Raw genomic sequence first — 22,660 nt, forward strand, 5'->3', positions numbered from 1 at the left:
AATAGTGCGTCTAAGTAGCTCCCCTGTAGAAGAATTCCATCGTTATACCTTCTGTTGTTGCTCCATGCTTTCCACTGTTTTGGTGGAGGAGGAGGAGGTAAAGGAGTAGGAGGGGGGGCTGTCGTGTGCGTCAGTAAGTCAAGCATGTTCCAATAACGGGCATTATCTGCTGCTATTTGCAGTGTGCTGTAACCAGGCAGTGCGCCGCGCTTTTTATTTGTTAAAAATTGCTCCTTGGTGATGGAAACGATCTCGGAAGGAATATCATCTGCACGGGCAGAAATAAGGTAGGCTGAAGCTATCTTTTAGTTTGCTTATGCGAAGCACTCTGTGGCTGTTGATGAATTATTAAAGCAGAGGAGATTTCCGAGTTTTAAGTAGGTTGTAGTACTCCACTGAAACACCTGGCTCTATGTCAGTTTTACCCAAGTTACACGATGCATTGGCGTTTCAGCACCACAGACAGCAACTGGATGTCATAGAAAAAGTGAAAACATTTTTCATTTTCATCGTACCTAAAAATGCTGTCTGAACTTTTATGTTTTAAAATAATTCTATAATGCTTTTTGCTCAGGAATCCAACCCTTGCCCTTGGCTCTACAAGCACAAAGCCAAACGCAAAATCCTCAGCTGAACCTCAGCTATAAGTGGTCAGAAGATGGCGGGAGGTGTAACGAGGACCACGGGGATGGGACACATCCTGAAGTTGAATGTGCGGCTGTTAGCGGTGGCTGTGCTGCTGGGAACTGATGTGAGCTGGCTGGGCTTGAAAGACCAGGTTGGGGTCAATGCCCAGAACAACGAGAGAAGGGTATTGGCACATATCCCTGGTGATATCATCATAGGAGCTCTGTTCTCTGTCCACCACCAACCACCTGCAGATAAGGTACATTTTGATGTGTTTATGTGCATATGCTTGCACACATCTCAGTGTAACCCTTTAAAGTCTGAGTCATAAAATAAACGCCAGAAAATTTAAATTTTGCAAAATAGGAGTGGTTATTGAACCTTCTGACAATTAAAACAAATAAAATATTAATATTTGCATATATGAGTTTTAATTTGTATCATATTTGCTCCATCGTGCATTTGTTATTTTTTTTGTTTGCAATTTATTGATAAAAAAGGGGGAAATCATACACTAGGCGTTAAGGGGGTTAGTGTCACAAATGTAAATGATCCATCTGTGCTGATCAGGTCCATGAGCGAAAGTGTGGTGCGGTCCGTGAGCAGTACGGGATCCAGAGAGTGGAAGCCATGATGCACACTCTGGACCGAATTAATGCAGACCCCACCATCCTTCCCAACATCAGCCTGGGCTGCGAGATCAGGTCAGCACTGACAGAGCTCACTGTGTTGTCCTTTTGTTTTAGCAGGACATTGTTGTCAGCCTTACACAATATTTACACAATGAAGAATTTTTATTCAACTGATGGTTTGGCTTACAGACTGGTTCATTATGAGATCAATTATAATATTATATTAAACACAGAAAGATATTTTAAGAAGGCTTCTAAACTTTGGTTGCTTTAAATGAATAGACAGTATCAAAGTACATGGGGGAGATGTTTATAGGCATCAGAGGAGAACCAAGCAAACTTTCAAATAGACTCTGAAGATGGCTGAGTGCAAGCAAGTGAACCGTAGCTGGAGGAATTGAGCCACAAAAGCAGCATGACAGGTAAGGGTAGACTGTAGTTTCTTTTGAAGTAAATGCAGTATTTAAAAGCAACATTTTGAAGTCATCAGCAAGCCTGCTTGTGATGACCTGCTTGTGTTTCCTGACACAGCTCATGGAAAACAAAGTGGGAATTTTGTACTATAAAGACCTTAAAAGACACTGATCTGCTCTGATTAGCGCAGACTTCCTAAACATTGAATTCCAGACTTCTGAGGAATTTTGAAATTGTCTTTGTGTAGTGGTTTCCTCAAAATCACTGAAGCACAGACTGTACAATCCTCACCTCATGTTCCCATAATTCCTGCCAAAACAGTGTGATTGCTAACTCAGTCTTTCTACACCAGGGATTCGTGCTGGCACTCTGCCGTGGCACTGGAACAGAGTATTGAGTTTATTCGGGACACACTAGTGTCCAGCGACGAGGAGGAGAGCCAGGGCAGATGCACGGCAGAAGGAGGGAGCATGCTTCTTCAGGGGAAGAAGCCTATTGTGGGACTTATTGGACCAGGTTCCAGCTCTGTGGCCATCCAGGTGCAAAATCTCCTCCAGCTCTTCAACATCCCACAGATAGCTTACTCAGCCACCAGCATGGATCTCAGTGACAAGGTAAGGCTAGTCAACAAACTCGCTAACAACAGAGCTGCAAACTTTAAATCCACACTGAATAACAAAGCAGTAAGCATGTCCTCATCAAAGTGTGAGGACATGCGTGGCAAGTGTGGCAGGGAAGAAAAACAAAACAAAAAACAGTTAGTGCTTTGAGTTTTTTTGTTTTTGTTTTGATAAAAAGGAATTTCATGTAAAATACAAAAACACAAACCAATCTAAAAACTTCAGCTTGGTTTACATCATGTTTGATAAAACATGATCTCAATTTTGAGAATCTGCTTTTAAGCTAGCGCACAGCGATGGGTATGGTGTAAAGATTATAAGGGATGAATATGCAAACTAGTAGACGAGCTGTTGCATGCAGATAAGCCAGCTAAACTGCCAGACTGGTGATCATGTAAATTCCTTCCAACAGAGCCTGTATAAATATTTCATGAGAGTAGTACCATCAGATATGCAACAGGCCAGAGCAATGGTGGACATTGTCAAGAGATACAACTGGAGCTACGTGTCTGCAATACACACTGAAGGTAAGACTGTGTATGTCAGAGTGTTAGAGTTTTTTCTGTTATTCTGCTTTATTCTGTTCCTGCCAAAGACCACATATATACATACAGGTACAGCTCTTTTCCAGTTGCATCTGAAGAATCTATTTTAAAGCGTTTTAGTCATCAGGAAGCACGTGACTCCCCATTCATTCATCTGATTCAAGCATTTTTAAGTTTACCTGTGAGGGGGTGTAAAAAAAAAGCACAACACACAACAAAAGGAGCTTAGCTGTATATATCGAAAAATTCAAAAAGCCTTGTGATGCAATAATTCTGAAATGTGCTTTTGTCTTTACATCCACGCCTACAAACGTATCAATGTGCATTTTTTAGGCAAATTCATTGTCTGTTAATGTACAACTGATCATTAAAAAAATATAAATTGATCACTGTCACAAGCTTTGAACTGTTTGTGTATCAGGCTGCGTTGTCCCCTGATTTCATTAATGCTTAAGTTTCTGCCTAACATTCTTACAGCAGGTATATAACTTTACTTAATGTTCCAGCAATAAAGTAATAAACGTTCATATTTATTGTTGTCCTCTGGCGACAATGACACACCAGGCTGCGATGCACAACACTCCCCAAAAAGCAAACGTCAGTGTAACAAACATTAACTAATCACAAGAAAATATACTCCGAATGCATCACTCTTATCTTTATTCAAAAGAGTTTCCATATATTTACTGCCTCTTTTATAATGTCTCAGTGGCTCCAGGACATACAATTCTGAAATAAATCGCTCTTAAGTGCCAGATTTAGGCAGGATTGTTCCTTTTTTCTTCTTCTTCTTTTTTTTTTTTTGTATAATTACCAATCTACTGTAGGGGAGGATTTAAAGTAAGTGTGTTTTGCATGCTGAATTTTCTTCTCCAAAGTAGTCTGATGTTTACACTACATCTATTCTTCTAGCATTTTTTAACATGTAGTCCACAATGGGGGTTATCCAGCTGACTTTCTATTTCTTATTTCATGAATGTAATTACATGTGTAATTACATGTGTACACTTCGATTTTTTCCTATGTATGTATATATATATATATTACCTGAACAGTTTTCCACAATTTTGTGAACCAGTTACATCAGCTAAAGAAGGCATTCGCCACTCTGGAAAGTTATATATATATAAATAATATTCATCCTTGGTTGTCTTTACTTTTAAATATCTGTGAAATGGAGTGAGCTTTGATTATTAGTCTTTTAAAAGTTAGACTCTCAGACCCATGGAAGGTTAACCAGTTTCTTGGAAAGTTAGAACAAACACAGAGAAACATTAAAGAGTATAAAGCAATTTTAGTGTATATAAAATACAGCATCACTAGTATGAATGGCAGAGAATTTAATCATTTCTAAAGCACAGAAAATCAATTTAAAACTGTTGCTGCTGCCACTCAAGAATGCAAGCAACGTTACTCATGTGTAGTGATAGAAAAAAATATTTCAAATAGTGTCAGAGGGAGAGCATCCTCGCGAAGCATGAGAGTAGGTGACCTGATTTCTAGCAAAAACAGGGAAGTTTAACCCCTGACAATTCCTGTAATTGGGGGGGAAATGTACCAGATTCCCAAGTGCTGCGCTGGCATTACGCAAGTGTTCATACATTCATCTGTATCTGTGTCAGCACACTAAAAACAATTGGGCTAAGCAGTAAATGTGTTAGAAACATCACAATGAAGATGCTGAAGCAATTGTTGTACAGTAATGTGAACAAAATTGTTGGAAAAGTCAGAGATAAATTTGAAATTTAGATGAGAATGATACACAAGCTGGAAAGGATGTGCAGCAGGTTCGGATGATTAAGGACAGAGATGGAAATGTACTAACATGTGAAGAGAGTTTGCTGAGAAGATGGTGGGAGTACTTTTAAAGCTGATGAATAAAATGTCACAGGGAGAAGGACAGATGGAAGATAGTCAGTGAAGCAGGAAGCGCAGAAGATTAGTAAGAAAAAAGTGACTGCAGTTATGAAGAGGATGAGGAATGGAAAAAATGCTGGCACCATTTTGGAGGTGTGGAGATGTCTAAGAGAGATGACAGTGGACTTTTTGGCCAGATCTTTAAACACAATCCTGTAGAATGCCTCAGGAATGGAGAAGAAGTGTACTGGTAGCAATTTTCAAGAACTGGGGTAATGTGACGATGAAGACTTGCGCATGTATTGCAGGAGGATGTTCAAAGAGTTGTTGTGTCAGAGGAGGATGCTTGGGATAAGAAGCAGTCAAAAGAAGAAGAAGTTAGCAACAACTATTTAACAGACCCCCAGCTTTTATGTTTTTATGAACACCATTGCATTCATGTGGTTACCTCCACAGGTAATTATGGTGAGAGCGGTATGGAGGCATTTAAAGACATGGCAGCAAAAGAAGGGATCTGCATTGCCCACTCTGACAAGATATACAGCAATGCAGGGGAGCAAAGCTTTGACAAGCTTTTGCAGAAACTCAGAGGCCATCTACCCAAAGCCAGGGTTGTGGCTTGCTTCTGTGAGGGCATGACAGTCCGAGGGATACTGATGGCCATGAGACGACAACGCCTAGTGGGAGAGTTCGTCCTCGTCGGAAGGTGAGTGGCGACTTCTGGTATGTAGGATTCTTTAGACTGCATTTCTTAACTGTTGGAGTTTTTGCTGTTATCAGAAGCTGTTAAATCCTCTTAGTATCATGTGCTACTTGCCAATACAGATTTTCTTCTGATATCCACCATCAAGAGAAGATTGTTGATTTGTTGTCTTCCTGTCATCATCACCAACATCATCATTATCCTTGCTATCATCAGTGTTTTCATTGCATCCATCAACATCATGGAATCAAAGGTATTTTTTTTACATCTTTTTTGCACATTTTTAGTTCAGTTGTGAATATATTAACATTTATTAAATTTCAATTACTACTGCTACTGCAGCTCCATATAGAGAAAAAGGTAACAGAGCCATACATTATTATTATTATTATTATTATTATTATTATTATTATTATTATTATAGCTGTCACAACAGTAAATAGTGCCAGACCAACATATTCCAGTTACTCTGTTTCCCTTTTATAAGAAAATCTGAGTAGTCTAATCATTAGATAAAGCATTGTTTTCCTGATGTCCAGTATGTTAAAACATAGTCATCATTATAAGAGATCTCGCACCATACCACATCAAATCTGCTCTTGATGTGGCCTATGTTTAATGCATAGATCATTCTAACGATACGTTAAATGAAGAAACTGTCAAAGATTGTGAAAACCGAGCAGGGAGGAAAGCATTCAATTAGATACACAAGGGGAGAAAACAAGCAGAAAGAGGTGGTTGATTTAGCAGGAGGTTTCACTCTCTCCGAGAATAACATGTTTTATTTTAAGGTTTAGCTCTCTGGCTCGCTCTTGTCCCTGGTGGTCTATAAATGCCTTTCCTCATTAGGAGCTACATATGTAGGCTGTCGCTCAAATCTGACAGCAGGAAACATAAAATAACCTTGAACTACATATTGCAAAACACTGTGTTCTACCATCTATGTTATCCATACAGAGCTTTCAGGTAGCTGTGCTGTTGAAATGTGCTCATTATTAAAACTTGTGCTTAATTTGTTAAGATGTCCCTCATTATGAGGGTGACTAGATTCGAAACGTACTGCGGAGGTGTCAGATTTGTCTCCAGTTGTTTTTGATGCATTCATGCAAGCATTAATGAGCACGCGTTTTATGAGTTCTGTCCTTCAGTGATGTGTATTTAACATCACTCAACATTTTTCTTGCATTTCTTGTTAGCTGCCTCCACAAACGATCATTTTCATTAGCTTGAAAGATCTGTCACCTTGCAGTACATGCCTAGACTGGATGCTTTTAAATTGAGGTACTTAAGCCTGTTTTATACAGCTGCATCTGATCAGCAGCCAAACTGAGCTCATGTAGATAGATATCTATGGATAAATGAAAATGTATCACATTTGTATATAAAGGCAAAAGGTTATATAAGTACACTCCCTATTTTTAGTCACATTAGTGGTCTAGAAGTGGGAATGTCAACTATGTTGGATGGGTGTACTGTTGGATGAATTTCAAAATAATTTAATAAGTTAATGGCCACTGTTTGAGGTTGACCTGTGTCTTGCTCTTCATTTAGATAGATTAGCTTTTACATTTTACAGAGCTGATTCTGGCCTGTAGTTTTTGCCATTTGAAATGTTACTTTATATACCCTCTGGTTTAGCTTCAGTTTAAAGTTTTGTGGTTTGATTGGTAATCGTGTTGTGACTATTTATGCTTTGAGGATTTAGAGTTTGTGTTATTAATATTTGATTCTTTGTGTTTGGTTTACTTTTGCCCTCCCTTCTAGTTTCTTGGATCTTTTTGTCAAGTCTTTCTCTCTGTTTGTGATTCTGTGTTTGGTCCCTCGTGTGCCACATGCTTATGCCTGAGTTTGGATTTTCCAGTTTGGGCCATTTTTAGTCTTTGAACCAAATAAAAGGTTATTTTTCATTTATTTTGTTTTGTCTGCATATTCCTCTTTGCCCACTCATGACACACACGCTCCATCAGTTCCTTTACAAAGCGCTCCAACTAATCACTTGGAGTTTTTAGTGTTAGCATAGCAACCCAACCCCCAACTGGCTTCTCACCTGCAAATTGGTGTGATGCATTGGACTGGTTGTTTGTGGGACGAGTGTTTTTTTTTTCTTTTGGTCAGACAGCTGGTTTGGATTTTTTTTTTTTTTTTTTTTTGTATGTGTGTTTTGTTAAATTTTCAGATTTTAGATATGGGAACGTTTGTGGCCTCAAGTTTGTTTTATAGAAGTGAGGAGTTCTAAAGTATTTCCTCATAAAAATCTGCTCATACATGTATTTTAAAGTGAAATAAGAAAACGATGTGTGTTCACACGTATCTGTGTGTGTGTATGTGTGTCTGTGGATGCACATCCTTGCACGTTTATGTGAGTCTTCAGGCTGTAGGTGGTGTAGCAACATGCTGCATACAGCATATTGCCCTCCAAGGTCGATGTGTGGGTTTTAGAGCTCTCGTTCAAGTGTGATTCAAACTATCCAGAGTCAAAGCCCTCCATGCTTTTCATATCCATTTCTGCCTTTTTCATGCCAGTGTACCATTTCTGTACTTGCTTCTCTAAGGATGAGTTATGAAATGATCTCCTACCTCACTCTCATAAAAAAAAAAAAAATCCACCCACACTACTGTTGTGTAACTCCAGCTCGGTTAGCGAAGTTTTCAAAAATGACTTCTTTTTTTCAGTTAGAAGAGTGCAATTGTTTGTGTCAGTGAAGTGTGCATTTTTACATGTATGCACATGCGTGGATGTGTAATCACCCTTCTTTTTTTTTGCCTTTTTTCTGACTGTAGACAAGTATCCAGAGGGAGAGATAATAATAGATGGGAGTAGAAATCTTTTCAAGCAGTTCACTGATATTTATAGCTTATTGACTCCAAGACCTCTGTGTTTTTCAAAAAACACCACATCAGATGTGCAGACACTGCAGTCTGCTGATGTTTGTTTGGAGTTTATTCGGCGGTGGATTTTTTTTTTTAAGAAAAAGGACCTTTAAGGTCCTTCGCCAAACAAAAATAAATATTTTCTGTCATAATTTTGAGTTCCAATATACTATGAACCTTGACAGTTAGATTTAAAGGAATAGTAACAGATTGGTGCAGAGATGCAAGTTGTTAAAATCTGAGAAATTAATTAAAGAATAAAATAGGGAAATAAAAAAAACAAAAACAATAGAAAATGCTTAAAACAAATGCTTTATTTTTTTTAGAACTTTGTAAGTCTTGTGTTGGCTTATCTGAGTCATCATTGTAAATGTTATTCTCATTTCAGTCATTCATTTATGAAGACACCTCTGGTCTCTTCCAGTCTGAGCAATTGTGTGCCAATAAATTATTATCAACACAACAGCTTTTCAGCAAAAAAATAAAAAATAAAAAATCCATCGTGAATTCAGTGTTATGTTACTTTCTAAATCCACTACAAGATATCTGCAAGCAGTGAGGAGGGGGAAGCAGTTCAACACTGCATAGTTGCCATGGCAACACGATCTGATCATGTTAAAAGCATAGATGCAAGCGCTCATAGGAAAACATATGAATGCTTATTGCAACACTGACCCAGATTTATTTTTGAGGCAAACTCGGAAGGAGTGTGAATCTATAGAACAAGTTTAGGAAAATATATTAATAACAGAAGTAAAATATGATCACGTTTCTTGTTTTTGGGCTTCGCAGATAATTTCCTTCAGCTGTGACAGTCTCAGAAATCTAAAAAGCAATTTCAGAAGTTTCTTGATTCCTGGTGTGATGATTGTATTTGTCAGCTTTGCTGAAAATTGGAAAATATTTGTTACCTGTGAAATAAGATGCCTCTTGCCCTTGGGCAGCTTTTGAAAAATCCATATAAAAATCCATATATATTTATAGGTAGGTAGGGGTTGAAAAGCATTACTTGGCAGAAAAGCACCAGGGTTCTATATCGCTGACATTCACACTCGATTTCCAGGTTCGCTGTACTAATGTGTTTAAGGCATAATTCTTATCTGATAGTCCTGAATGGTGCTTTAAAGAGATGTCTCTTTTACAGTTTGCAGTGTAGCCCTTTTCAATTTGTTTCTCTGGTGTAAAGTGTCAAGTTTTCCAGCTGTGCTTAACAGATAACAGGCAATAACAAGTTTTTAGCAAATCTTGCTGTGTGCACTACACCCTTTGAATGCTTTCTGGGAACTAGCTGTCCCACTAGCTATGTTTTTATATACTTTATACTCACATTTATAAGCCAAAAAATGAAATAAAAAGAATAAATAATAAAAATAAATAATGAAGCAAATAATTTAAAAAATAAGAAGAATAACATCCTAATAGTAACAGTACTTACCTAAACTAGCTGTTGCACTTTTTTCTAATTTTCCCTTCCTCCTGTCCAGCGATGGCTGGGCTGACAGGTATGATGTGACTAATGGCTACCAGAAGGAAGCAGCCGGGGGAATCACTATAAAGTTAAAGTCGGCGTATGTGACCTGGTTTGATGATTACTACCTGAACCTGAAGCCTGACGCTAACCTGAGGAACCCCTGGTTCCCCGAGTTCTGGCAGCACCGCTTCCAGTGCAGGTTGAAGGGACATCCACAGGAGAGCACTGCTTACAACCGCACTTGCACTTGTTAGTAAAACACCTACTTAGACACTTTTAACGAATCAGTAAAATACTATCATTACAAGGGTTTTCTATTGTCTATCTCCTTTCTGTCCACAGGGAGAGAGTCTCTGCGGCATCAATATGCTCAAGACACCAAGATGGGCTTTGTCATAAATGCCATTTATTCGATGGCTTATGGCCTACATGCCATGCAACAAGCACTTTGTCCAGGATATAAGGTATGAGGACTGATAGAAAACATTTAAGTGCTTTCACATCAGTTGTGACAGCAGTGACATCACTTTCTCTTCCACAGGGTTTGTGTGAGAGCATGCGTCCCATTGATGGTCGCAAGCTGCTAGATTTCCTGATGAAAACCAACTTTACTGGTGTATCTGGGGAGGCCATCCTCTTTGACCAGAATGGAGACTCACCCGGCAGGTAAGGCCTGAGATGGCAAAGGCAGAAAAAAGGGGGCAGGAAAAGCATAAATTGCTGTTTAATGTGTGTTTATATTGCATGCTTGCCTCAGGTATGAAATCATGAACTTCAAGCAGACAGGTGAAGATGAATACGCTTACATCCATGTGGGAAGCTGGGATCAGGGTGGCCTAAAGATGAATGATGAAGAAATCTGGAGCAACAACAGTGAAATCATCCAGTCAGTCTGCTCTGAGCCCTGCCAGAAGGCACAGATTAAGGTATGAACCCGTTCAGCGCACTCAAGGGCCAGAGTTACACCTCTAAGGTTTAATACTCAAAATTTTAATCTATAATGTATTTGCTTTTTTTTTTTTTTTTTTTTTTACAGTTTGTAGCAATAGTTGTACACACAATCGTGACAAGATCATATATCAAACCAAAAGACAATGCAAATGACTTGATTTTAATGTGTGCATCAAACTAAAGGGTGGATTATGAACATTTTCTCTTTTTGATGCCGCTCATAATTCATGATGCCATATGACCACATTTAACCACAGACCAGACAACTCGGGACAGTTATAATGAAGAAACCTTTCGAAAAAACACAACCCACACAGCAGCCTTAAATTGATCCCACGGGTTCACAATTTCTAAAACTGGTCCAGTCAGATCCTCGAGTATTCTGCCAGGGATTCAGCAAAGCTCTTTGTTCAAGCTTTTATCATCTCCCATCTGGACCTTTTTAAGCTTCCTCCAGATAATTCAAATCACGAAGAACACTGAAGTGTCCCTCTCCAGTATTTTCCCCTAAGTTCTAATATGAATCCCTCTTTACTTCTGACACCCTGTTGTTTATGTGGAGCAGTGCACCGCTACAGAAGCAGCCTGTTGGAATACCATACCACCTTTATTTATCTCAACTGTTGTGGGGAAATCGTTGTAGAGCTATGACAACATATGGCATTTTATAGGCTTGTAAGTTTTCCTGTAGTGGCTGAAAAATACATGTAGTGAAAGAAATAGAACGAGAATATGATCACCTCTCACAAGCATTTCAGATTTGCTCTTAAGTTTATGCTTGTGTTAATGATTGTTAATAACCTCCATATTGGAAAAAACAAACAGTCACCTAGAGTGGACAAGACTCAGCTGTACATCTAAAGGGTAAAGGTCACTCTTTTGAGGATGCCAGTGTTCATATTTTGGACCGGGAGTAAAAGGAGTAAATGAGGCCATGTATGTCCACTGTGAACGACCATTAACGGATAGAGAAACTGTCACCACCTACAGTGCAGTCTTGAGATTCCTACCCAGAGGCCTCAACCCCCGCTCGGATCTTGTGGTAGTGACCCATGCTTTTTTTTCCACATCTTGGCTCATGTGGTGGGGCACATGATTAAAAGTGGTGCCACAAGGGTTTAAATACCTGGGACTTTCCACCATTTGGTTTCAGAACTGAAGAAGCTCTTCTGGATGAGAGGTGAAACGTCTTCAAGAAATTTGAGAAAGTCCAGTCGTTTTCTTTCCTTAGACTGTCATGACCTGGATGACTGGGAACCTACACAGACAGATTCCCAATCATGTTCACCCACAAAGGCAACCTACCTTCGCACTATTAGAGGATGCGGCAGAACCAAAGGAAATGGGAAACTCCGCACAAAAATTTTAGTAATTCTGATTAAAACTCCAGACCACTAACCACTAACCCTCCGCACTTCCACTTTTCCTTTTCCAGCTACACTTCTTCATATACGTGTTGCTATGGTGAGGAAAGTTTTTTGTTAATAATGAGACTCAATTACCTTCTGGACGTTTTTTTCTTCTTCATTTGCTCCCCTGGTGAACAAATTCTCATTTTCTTAGCATGTGGAGCAGTCAGAGGGTAAGATTACCTACAGGAAATTGTCATTGGAGCATTGAGACCTTTCCAGTCTTTCATACTGGTGTGTCTGTGTCTCCAGGTGATCCGTAAAGGAGAGGTGAGCTGCTGTTGGACCTGCACTCCCTGCAAAGAGAACGAGTTCGTGTTTGATGAGTACACTTGCCGAGCCTGTGAGCTTGGCTCCTGGCCCACAGATGACCTCACTGGTATGCACTACTTCATCTGTGGCACTTTCACTTACACTTACACGGTTTCCGCAGCGGTCAGAGGAGCCACGAAATCTGGGTCCACCGCAGTGACGGTGGACCACATCCGTTAACAGCCCTAGCATTCTGTACAAAGACACACTACTGCACAGAGATAGTATTCACATATAAAGAGACCTAGATCCAGATTTCTTTGTAAACTGTCCTATCATATTTTATTTCCTCTCTAGTTTGAAAAAAATATTTTTTCCTAAATTTTACACACAACAGTTACATTGTTGATGCCCACAGTGTTGCAACATGAGTGAAAATCTGTTGCTGGAGTAAGCTACAGTCTGTTGCCTGTTTCATGAAAATACATAAATACACTAGTTTTAATATTTCGTTTACAAATGCATCACATTTTTGAATGAAACTTTTCATGTTTTTTCTCTCACTAATCATGATCTCTCTGCACCCCTCAGGTTGTGAGCCAATTCCAGTGCAGTATGTCCGCTGGGGGGATCCAGAGCCCATTGCTGCTGTAGTCTTTGCCTGCCTGGGCCTCATGGCTACACTTTTTGTTACATCTGTTTTCATCAAGTAATTGGAGCCAGTATCTATACATTTAACTATGAATGCACAGGATGTTTACATACATATTCAGGACTAGCAAGGGCTAACATCAGTTTATTTTGACCTACTGTTGGTGTTTTACTGCGACTCTGTAGATGTTTTTAAAGTCTGATGTCCCTGTTTGCAACTGGTTGTTAGTGATATATGTAATACATCCTTTGCGGTATTGAATGTCTCATGCTTTTGTATGACTAACATTTAATTAGACAAAGTAAAACAGTCACTGCGGTGCTCTGCGTATCTTTTATCAGCAATGTGAATCTAGATGTTTCATTTATCTGTAGGTTTTGGGACACTCCTGTGGTCAAGTCATCCAGTCGGGAGCTCTGCTACATTATTCTGGCAGGAATATGTCTGGGCTACCTGTGTACTTTCAGTCTTATCGCAAAGCCGCACATTGTCTATTGCTACCTCCAGCGGCTGGGAATCGGACTGTCCCCTGCCATGAGCTACTCTGCTCTCGTCACCAAGGTACTTTTTCTGTTTAGTTATCAGAAGGTAGGGGAACAAGCACATAAAGTATATGCACGTTAGCGTCTTCTTTCACTTCCTATGAAACTAAGTGGGTTAAAACAGGTGCTCATTGTGTATCAGCTGCATTTGAAATCAGCTTATTCTTTTAAGCACTAAAATAGGTATTCTACAGTATTTAATTTTAAGATCAGAAATTTCAAAATCAAATTTATATGTGTACTTCTGATCACATTTTCCCTATATCACCATCCCTCTATCACTACTATACCTAGGGATGGGAATTGATAAGATTTTCACGATTCCAATTCCATTTTCGATTCTGTTTAACAATTCGATTCTTTATCGATTCTCCTATCGATTCTTGTTTTTAAAAAAGGAGAAGACACAGGTCGATTAGCTTAGAACTTTGTTTTATATCTTCTCTTTGAACAAGAAATTTAGGAGTAACCCAACTGTGAGATGTTAAGAGATCCACAGCCTATGGCTCTTCGATGGGGTGTCACGGAGTCCCCAGAAAAAAAAAAATTGTGAATGTAAAATAATAAAATAAGTATTTGTCTGTAGCAATAACAAAGTATAACATAAATTATTCTGTAGCAATTACACAAGAATATCCAGTAATGTCCCTGCCTACAATTAAACACATTCACATTCACAAAATCGGGGCCATCTGCTGTGGCAAATAGATGCAAGCTTTTGACCACAAACTTAGTCACTGCTCGGTGACATTCGTCTATCCTGGCCTAAAAGGAGACGCTACCGGTAGACTGCAGCGAGAACTGGCAGCATCTGAGCCTGACTCTGTCTGTCTCTCTCATCATGGTCACCTAAATGCAATGCAGAGTAATAGCAGGTTTTGTAATAAGGCAGATCGCGCTAACATAATATGCACTGTTAGTTGATTATTTACCTGCCGCACTAACGGGAGAGGACGTGCAAACGTTACCACTGCTGCTGGGTTGAGATTCACTAGTCCTAGGCAGCGGAATTAAAAACACGACATTCATTTAAGGTCATCGCCTGTTTTGTGAGCAAATGCTTTTGCATATTCGTAGTGTTTCCTTCCTTAAATGAAATATCTTGCAAGTTGTCCTGTTGTCATCCGTTCTCGTAAAGTATAACCAAACATTTGTGCCGCTTAGGCACCATGTTTCCTGCCAGGTACATGACGCTCTGCAACGTGGGGAATTGTTTGCAAAAATGACAAACAATTCAAATTAATTGAAACAGTGGGAACCGGTTGTCAACAAGAACCGGTTTTCGATTCCCATCCCTAACTGTACCTGTGGAATATACAGTATACTAAAGAGTGTAGTTACTGTGACAGTAATAGTTACTGTCACATTTTTTCTCACTGGCACTTTCAGTGTTTAACAACATGTTGGAATTGAGCTGCACGGTTAAGAAGTTATCAAAACAAGCCTGCAAAACGTACAACACTATATTGCCAAAGGTATACACTTCCCTGTACAAATCCTTGAATTCAGGTGTTCCAGTCACTTACATCATCACAAGTGCATAAAATCAAGCAGCTAGGCATGCAGACTGCTTCTGTGAAAGAACGGGTCGCTCTCAGTGAATTCCAGCGTTGTACCATGACAAGATGCCACCTGTGCAACAAGACTAGTTGCGAAATTTCCTCACTACTAAATATTCCACAGTTAACTGTAAGCGGTATTATATGAAAGTGGTAGCAATTGAGAATGACAACAACACAGCTATGACGTGTAAGGCCATGTAAAATTGGAGTTAGTGGACACTGAGGGGCACAGTGAGCCCCCCTAACTTTCTGCAGAGTCAGTCGCTACAAACCTCCAAGCTTCATGTGGCCTTAGCTCAAGAGCAGTGCGTAGAGAGCTTCAGGGGATGGAAGACGAAATTACTCAAAGAAGATGTTTTTTCTATGAGTCCCAAATGACTGACTTTAAAGGACTTTATAATTTTGACAGAGCAAGGGCTTTCTAATTTCATTTAAATTTCTCTTTATAAACCACTTTTTATCAAACTGCTTATCTACTGTTGTAGTTTTATGTATTCAAGCATAAATAGAATGGCAACTCTAGAGTAATGTTGGGAGAGCCACCTCCAGAGACTGAATGATAGCCAATTGTAAGAGAAGCATGGTAGAAGTTGAGGGTCTGAGTGTGGGCTGAGGTTGCTGCTGAAGAACTGGGAAGGGGATTATTGTCATGAATCAGTGCAAGATGTATTCTCCACAGTCGATGTCATTGAAGCCTGCATAACCATTTGATCTATTTTTGATCCAGACCAACCGCATAGCACGGATCCTGGCAGGCAGCAAAAAGAAGATCTGTACCAAGAAACCGCGTTTTATGTCCGCCTGCGCACAATTGGTCATCGCCTTCCTACTCATACTCTTGCAGCTGGGGATTATTGTGGCACTTCTCATCATAGAGCCACCACAGGTATGTGCGGGTTTCCTTTGTAATGTGGGGAATGGTCATATACATTTATTTATACAACTAGAGAAGCTTCTTCCTTTCTTTAGGTGATCTATGATTACCCCAGTATCCGTGAGGTGCACTTGATCTGCAATCTGACCACTCTGGGGGTGGTAGCACCGCTGGGCTACAATGGCCTGCTTATCCTCAGCTGCACCTTCTACGCCTTCAAGGTACTTCAACATAGCATTAGTCAATAATGCAAGGCTTACTAAGATTTTCGGTTACTTTTATATGTTTTTGTTACTCACTTTTCTTTCCTGTGTACTGTTCGTTTTACTTTACCACGCCCTGCTTTAAAATGTACATACTCCCTTTTCCCACACAGACTCGTAATGTACCAGCTAATTTTAATGAGGCCAAGTACATTGCCTTCACCATGTACACCACCTGTATCATCTGGTTGGCCTTTGTTCCAATTTACTTTGGCTCCAACTACAAGATCATAACCATGTGCTTTAGTGTCAGCCTCAGTGCCACAGTGGCTCTCTGCTGCATGTTTGTCCCCAAGGTAAGAAAGAAAAAAAAAACCTAAAAATCTAAAGATTTTCTGTTTGGTTTGGCACTATCCCTTTTCACACATTTTTTTACACTTCCTTCTTGCTCATTTCCATTATCAGGTCTACATCATGCTCGCCAAGCCCGAGAAAAATGTCCGCAGCGCTTTCACCACATCCACAGTTGTGCGCATGCATGTGGGCGATGCTAAGAAAGCTGCCAAATCTGGCAAATCTTCTAGCAGCATGGCCAACTTGTTTCGACGTCGTGGCTCTACGCAGGACAACATAAGGTACAAGCTGGCATTAACGTATATATATAGAGATAAAAATAAACAAACAAAGATTTTATTAACATAGCTGTGAGCCTATCAATCAATAGGTTTAACATTTTGTCTATGTTCAAGGGCTGTATCTAACATTCACACACACACTCTGATGACTGTAATATGATAAACTTGGCTTAACCTTCTAACTTGTAGACAACCCACTCTACCACCTGAGCCACATGCCCCAAGTCTACAGCATCTGGTATTTTCAGGTGATATCCCATCCAAGTACTGACTGAGCATGCTCAGGGTGGTATGGCTATGAGATGAAATGAGGTCATGTACTGTAGGACTACCTCTGTTTTGAATTTTTAAAGTGTTTCCTACTCTCCATAGCATTTAAACTAGAGTGAACTCCTTAAGTAGTGGCTTATTTTTTCCATTAGCAACTGTATAATGACGCATTGTGAGATAAAATCTTTGAATCAATTTATGTTTTTAAAATGAAAGTTATATTTAGTGCTTGCTAATTTATAATAACAAGCAATATGAGACCATATTGGCACAGTTTCCGATGATATTTTCGATAAAAAAACATAACGTTTGATAGGAGTTGCACGCCACATTTGCAATGCCATAGTAAATGGCCTGTATTTGTATAGCACTTTACTTAGTCCCTATGAACCCCAAAGCACTTTACACTACATTCAGTCATCCACCCGTTCACACACTGGTAAGCTACATTGTAGCCACAGCTGCCTTGGGGCGCACTGACAGAGGCGAGGCTGCCATTGGCGCCACCAGGCCCACCACCAGTAGGCAACGGGTGAAGTGTCTTGCCCAAGGACACAACGACCGAGACTGTCCAAGCCGGGGCTCGAACCGGCAACCTTCCGATTACAAGACGAACTGCCAACTCTTGAGCCACGATCGCCCCATAGTGTACAACAAGATAAAAATATGATTGAGCTGAAGCTAAAATGGGACAGCTACAGACAGCTGGGGTGATACAGTGGATATGAGGTTTAACTAACTGCTGATTGGAGAAGAAAATACAGTCACCTTCTTTAGTTGTTTCTGTTCATGAGTCCATCAAACGATATGGAAGATCTGCTTAGATATAGTACAGCTAAGAGCACAGCCATCCACATCTCTTCTTTAAGCTTTATACATGTAGAGCAGAAGTTGTTGCAACAGGCTGAATATGAAGCCAAGAAAAACTGCTCCCAGAGCTGGGAGTATGTAACCTCATTTGGGTTACGCACTCCCAAAGGATCCCCACTGCCTTTAAGGATTTCTCTTTCGAGGAAGGATAAAAGAACATGCAAAGAGACTTAATATTACACAGCAGGCAAAAGATAGAACATAGGAGAGTAGAAATACTCGTGAGAGGAATTGGAATATGACCCTCATCATGGATTATAATAGTTTAAAAAAAAACCTGGTGTGATGTTGAAATAAATTACAGATATTTACACCAAATACTTACATATTTACTGACAACTTGCAGTATTACACCATAAGTATGAGATTACTTACTGCCATTCATGTGATTTTCAGTTCCAATGGGAAATCAGTTACATGGACACAGAATGAGCGTGGATACAGACCAAACCTGTGGAAGAGGATGTCATTTCACGTGAAGAAAAAGGATCCAGTCGAGGCAAATCAGACAGCCATCATCAAGCCATTCTCTAAAGATGGGGATACACCAGCAGACAACGGTGTCAAGGAGCAGTACGAAGAGCCACAGCTTTCTCAGTCTTTCACCTGCACACCCTCTCAGTCACCTTTGCCCACCATCAGTCAGCATGCAGCGAAGGCGGTGTGTCATCAGGGAGGAGAGGATGCCGAGGATGCAGAAGTTTTACCCACCTATTTACCCGAGCACCCTGCTGGGGTGAGAAGAAGGGGCGGGGACAACAGCCAAGGTGTTGGTGCATTGAATGATGGAGACATTAGCATCATAGGAGTGGGTGACATTGGCATAGGGATGATTGGCGGCCAAACTCAGGGTACCACAATCATGGACCAGATCAGTAGTGTGGTTAACCGTTTCACTGCCAACATCAGTGAGCTAAATACCATGATGCTGCCAGGGGGAGCCACCGTCAGCCCACCCTCCACCACTGCTCTGCCTGCTGCTACTGCAGACACCACGGCGTGTCCACCTCAGTACCTCGCGCCCAGGAACAGACAGACACCCTCCACCGTCACCACATATGCGGAGGTAACAGCTGTCTCCAGTTTCTGCGAGAATCGACCAGCGGGTAAGATTTATGAGCACCTGGCCGGGACTTGCGTGAGTAGCAGACGGGCCAAGGATATGGAGGAGCTCATGGCTCTGACGCCTCCCTCTCCATTTAGAGACTCATCTCTGAGCTCCAATGGCAGCTCTCCCCCTTCCCTGTCCCCTGCCTCTGAGGCTGAATATGACCAGCTGCTGCTGAGACATTACAGCCAGAGCTCGTCCTCTCTTTAAACCTGCACCCCCCTCCCACAACTTATTTTCCTTTTTAAATCTTCTATCCAGGGAGTATTTTAAACTCCAAGAGACAAAACTTCCCACTGGACCAATCTCTTTGATGCCTTTCTTCATGTGGATATTATGAATGTTTAAGGTTTTTTTCAATGAACAGATGCTTATTTTCAGATTGCGACTGGGCACACCCACACATGACCTCATTGAGTACTGAAGGACTTAGAGAGGAATACCAATAGAAGGATTTAAAAAATTGGACTGAAATCAAAATAAGGGCATTTTAAAGACTTTTTACTGCTTTTCTGACATGTTTCAAACTCAGTTTTAAACTCCAAAGACAACTTTGATACGGCTATTGTTCTAGGGACTCCAGGTGTTTAGAAAAATTAAAAATTACTACAAAACCCCAACATCAAATATGATTGTGTTTTACTTGGATATTTTTCATTATCTTTTATCATTAACATAGAGAGTAAATGTGTTTTTTTATCGCTTGTTGTTGACCTTATGCACTTTTTCTACTGAAAAACTGCCCTAACATGTGATATTGTGAGACCCCGCTGGATCCAGATTGTAGGAAGAAGCAAGAAGGTATTTATGCGAAAATCAAACAATTTACTGCCAATCACAAAAGACATGAGAGCGCATTTTGTATCCTGATGCTAAACAGGGAAAAGTGGTCAAATGCTGCAAATCAGCCATCAGGTTTTTCTCTTTCTCAGTGACCTTTTTCATGTACTGAGGATCAAACACCTCCTATCCCAAGAGGACAGAAGCTTTTTATGTCTCAAGGAAGTCAGACATTTTCCCAGTGGACGCGTTCATCAGGTGTCTAACCCACAAACAGCGTTCGGACTACTTGGATGTCTTCTTTAATTCTTTGATCTAGTTGTGACTCAGTTGAATGTATAAGTTTCAAGATCTGTAGTGGACCAAACTGATCTTCCACCTCAGGATGTGTTCAGCTGTAACGTGCTGAATGACTGTCGTCATGTGGCGGATCAAAATGTCTACAGTTTGCATGATGTCAGGATTTGTTTACACTCTCTGAGGTATGTTTGTAATGATTTACTTTTTAATATCGTAATGTCAAAATACTATTATGAATATATACAGTAGCACAGTAACAATACTAATAGTGATATTGATGTGCTTTTAAGATTAGTTTAAGGAGGAGAGAAGCAAATTTAAATTGCGCCAGATTTTTCTTTCTACTAAAAAAAAGTTTTTTTTAAGCCTTGCTTTTTACTTATATGTGTGCCAGTGCATTGAATTACTTTGTGGTTATGTAAAATATGCTACTGAAAATCTTACTGTAAGCCTATTCAAATTTCTTATGCCTGAATATTTTAATTCATTTGGTATGCTTTTTTTGTTCTTCTTTTTTGTCTGCACTTTTGCCTCTCTGAGGTTTAAGGTCAAGAATAATATGGATTCATAGGTTTGCAGCTTTTCAGCTTCTAAGATGTAACTGAAGATACTGACATGGTAGCTAACATATGTCTGGTTATCAGACCTTTTTCTTTTTACTATTTCCAGTCTGGCTTCAGTCCCTATCTTCTTGTTTTGTCTGATATTTCCATACAGACAGGAATGCGTTTATGTTTTTTTGAAATGTGCAGTATGTTTTTTTAATATAAAAAAAAATGTTCATGGATAGTCGCCACATATGCATGCATGCAGCTTGTACCAGTCATGCAGGTTCATTATAATATATGCCACTATTTTCTGACATGATTTAGAGAATGGTTGTCTTATGTTTTTTATCCGATTTGCAGATTTAATTCACAGCTTGGTCTTCTACTGCATTAAAGGTTTCCATTCAAAACTAGCGCTTTGTAAATTATTGTTAATTTCTCTTATTTACAATGAAGGAATGGAGAAATGCTTCATAATGAATATGACAATAGTGATTAAATTTTAATATTTAGAAAGTTGAAGTAAAATGTAATATCTCTGTATAACTCACAACTAGTACTAACAAATGGCAATCATTTTATAGGAATTTATGTTTTTATTGTCGTTTTGGTTTGGCAACTGAGTTTTTTCCACAATGTATTTTTCCTCTGGCTGACCAAATCCCTATGGTGGGTTTCTGTTCCCTACTGGATTAGGTGGCTGCTCCACAGTTTGGAGAACCAATGTTTTAATGAGTTGCATCTCTTTTTAACACTGAAAACTGGATCGTGTGCACCCTTTCTGTCAAATCATGCTGCAATACTTTAGAAACCTAAGGGAAAAGGCATTTCTAGGACGTTCTTTATTAAATAACGTGATATAATTTTGTATGCCATACACTGTAGTCCAAAAATTTATAGTGAGATTACGAGTTCAAAAGATAGCGGGCAAGGTTTATTCATAGTTGGAGCATAATAAGCTTAAAGTAAAGTAAGTAAATAAACAGCTTTCTTAGGGCTCTAACTGGCTTGCAGCCAGTCTCCACTACATTCCTAAATTTTAGTAGGAATGCAGGTTACTGTGCGTTAATTTCTTTCTGGAAGAAAAAATAAGTGATTATTCTTTATTTTCATTTAACTGTAAATGATGAGAGAATTGGGAATAATAGTGACAGTAATTCATATTCACTAATCACAGTGATTATGTGAGTGCCAGACATTTTTCAGGTATCCAAGACTCACTTCTTCTGTTCTTTACAAGGTTTGCATGCATTTGTTTATGGACAGCTTTCTTAAGGTTTAACAGCATTTTCATTGGATTGAGGTCCAGACTTGAAATGTGCAACATCTTGATTCTTTTTTTTTCCAGTTATTTTGTTGTGGATTTGCTGCTGTGCTTTGAACCATTGTCTTGGCATGAGCCAATTTCAGCAAAGCTGTCGGAGAGGTGGCCCCACATTTGACTGTAGAATGTACAGAGGAGTTTACCAAGTCCTGTGGCTGCAAAACGAGCATAAATCATCAGTCCTTAACCACCGTGCTTAACAGTTGTTATCAGGTGTTTGTGTCGATATACACGTTTTGCTTCTCTTTCATATGTGGTACCATTATGGCCAAACATCTCCACATTGATCTAACCTGTCCACAGGTTATTTTTCCTAGAGATGATTGTTCAGATGTAATTTTGCAAACCTGAGCTGTGCTGGTGTGTTCTTTTTATAACAGGACACTGGAGTAAATTCTCAACCATCTCACACTTCTGTTTAATCGGTTTTCTGTTTGATGTTTATTCAGCTGATTGAAAACTATAACTTTAATCTCAGCCAAACCGTTTAATTCAAGAACAAATAAAACACTGAATGAAAAAAAAAAACAATAACATTTTGAAGTTATCATGTTTAACCTGAGTTCGCCGGCTCTAGTGAGCCTTGAACCCCCAGCTAGCTATCAAGCTAGTGGGTAACAGACGTCTCCGAAAACGTCGG

General features: G+C 39.7%; 1 protein-coding gene across 1 annotated transcript; it reads left to right on the forward strand.

Moving 5' to 3' along the window:
- Window positions 1-94: 94 nt before the first annotated feature.
- Window positions 95-22,431, forward strand: grm5a (glutamate receptor, metabotropic 5a). Its single transcript, XM_085470301.1, has 18 exons — window positions 95-287; window positions 575-886; window positions 1,198-1,331; window positions 2,026-2,287; window positions 2,706-2,820; window positions 5,152-5,401; window positions 9,754-9,989; window positions 10,083-10,204; window positions 10,282-10,406; window positions 10,498-10,666; window positions 12,353-12,479; window positions 12,944-13,061; window positions 13,379-13,565; window positions 15,836-15,994; window positions 16,078-16,203; window positions 16,359-16,541; window positions 16,651-16,820; window positions 18,357-22,431. Exons 2-18 carry the CDS (start codon window positions 659-661, stop codon window positions 19,276-19,278), a joined length of 3,633 nt encoding a protein of 1,210 aa, XP_085326427.1. The 5' UTR covers window positions 95-287; window positions 575-658; the 3' UTR covers window positions 19,279-22,431.
- The last annotated feature ends 229 nt before the right edge of the window (window positions 22,432-22,660 follow it).

This window comes from Copadichromis virginalis, linkage group LG10 (assembly GCF_057382275.1).
Source record: "Copadichromis virginalis isolate Kocher_CV1m ecotype Utaka linkage group LG10, C_Virginalis_male_GT1.1, whole genome shotgun sequence".
Taxonomy (NCBI): domain Eukaryota; kingdom Metazoa; phylum Chordata; class Actinopteri; order Cichliformes; family Cichlidae; genus Copadichromis; species Copadichromis virginalis.

What these genes read in the sequence shown, in the direction of transcription:
- grm5a (XM_085470301.1), top strand. Translation starts at nt 659, where the DNA reads ATGGCGGGAGGTGTAACGAGGACCACGGGGATGGGACACATCCTGAAG. An exon ending in GCATGGATCTCAGTGACAAG is followed by an intron (nt 2,288 to 2,705) that starts GTAAGGCTAGTC and finishes TCCTTCCAACAG; the next exon opens with AGCCTGTATAAATATTTCAT. An exon ending in GCACCTTCTACGCCTTCAAG is followed by an intron (nt 16,204 to 16,358) that starts GTACTTCAACAT and finishes TTTCCCACACAG; the next exon opens with ACTCGTAATGTACCAGCTAA.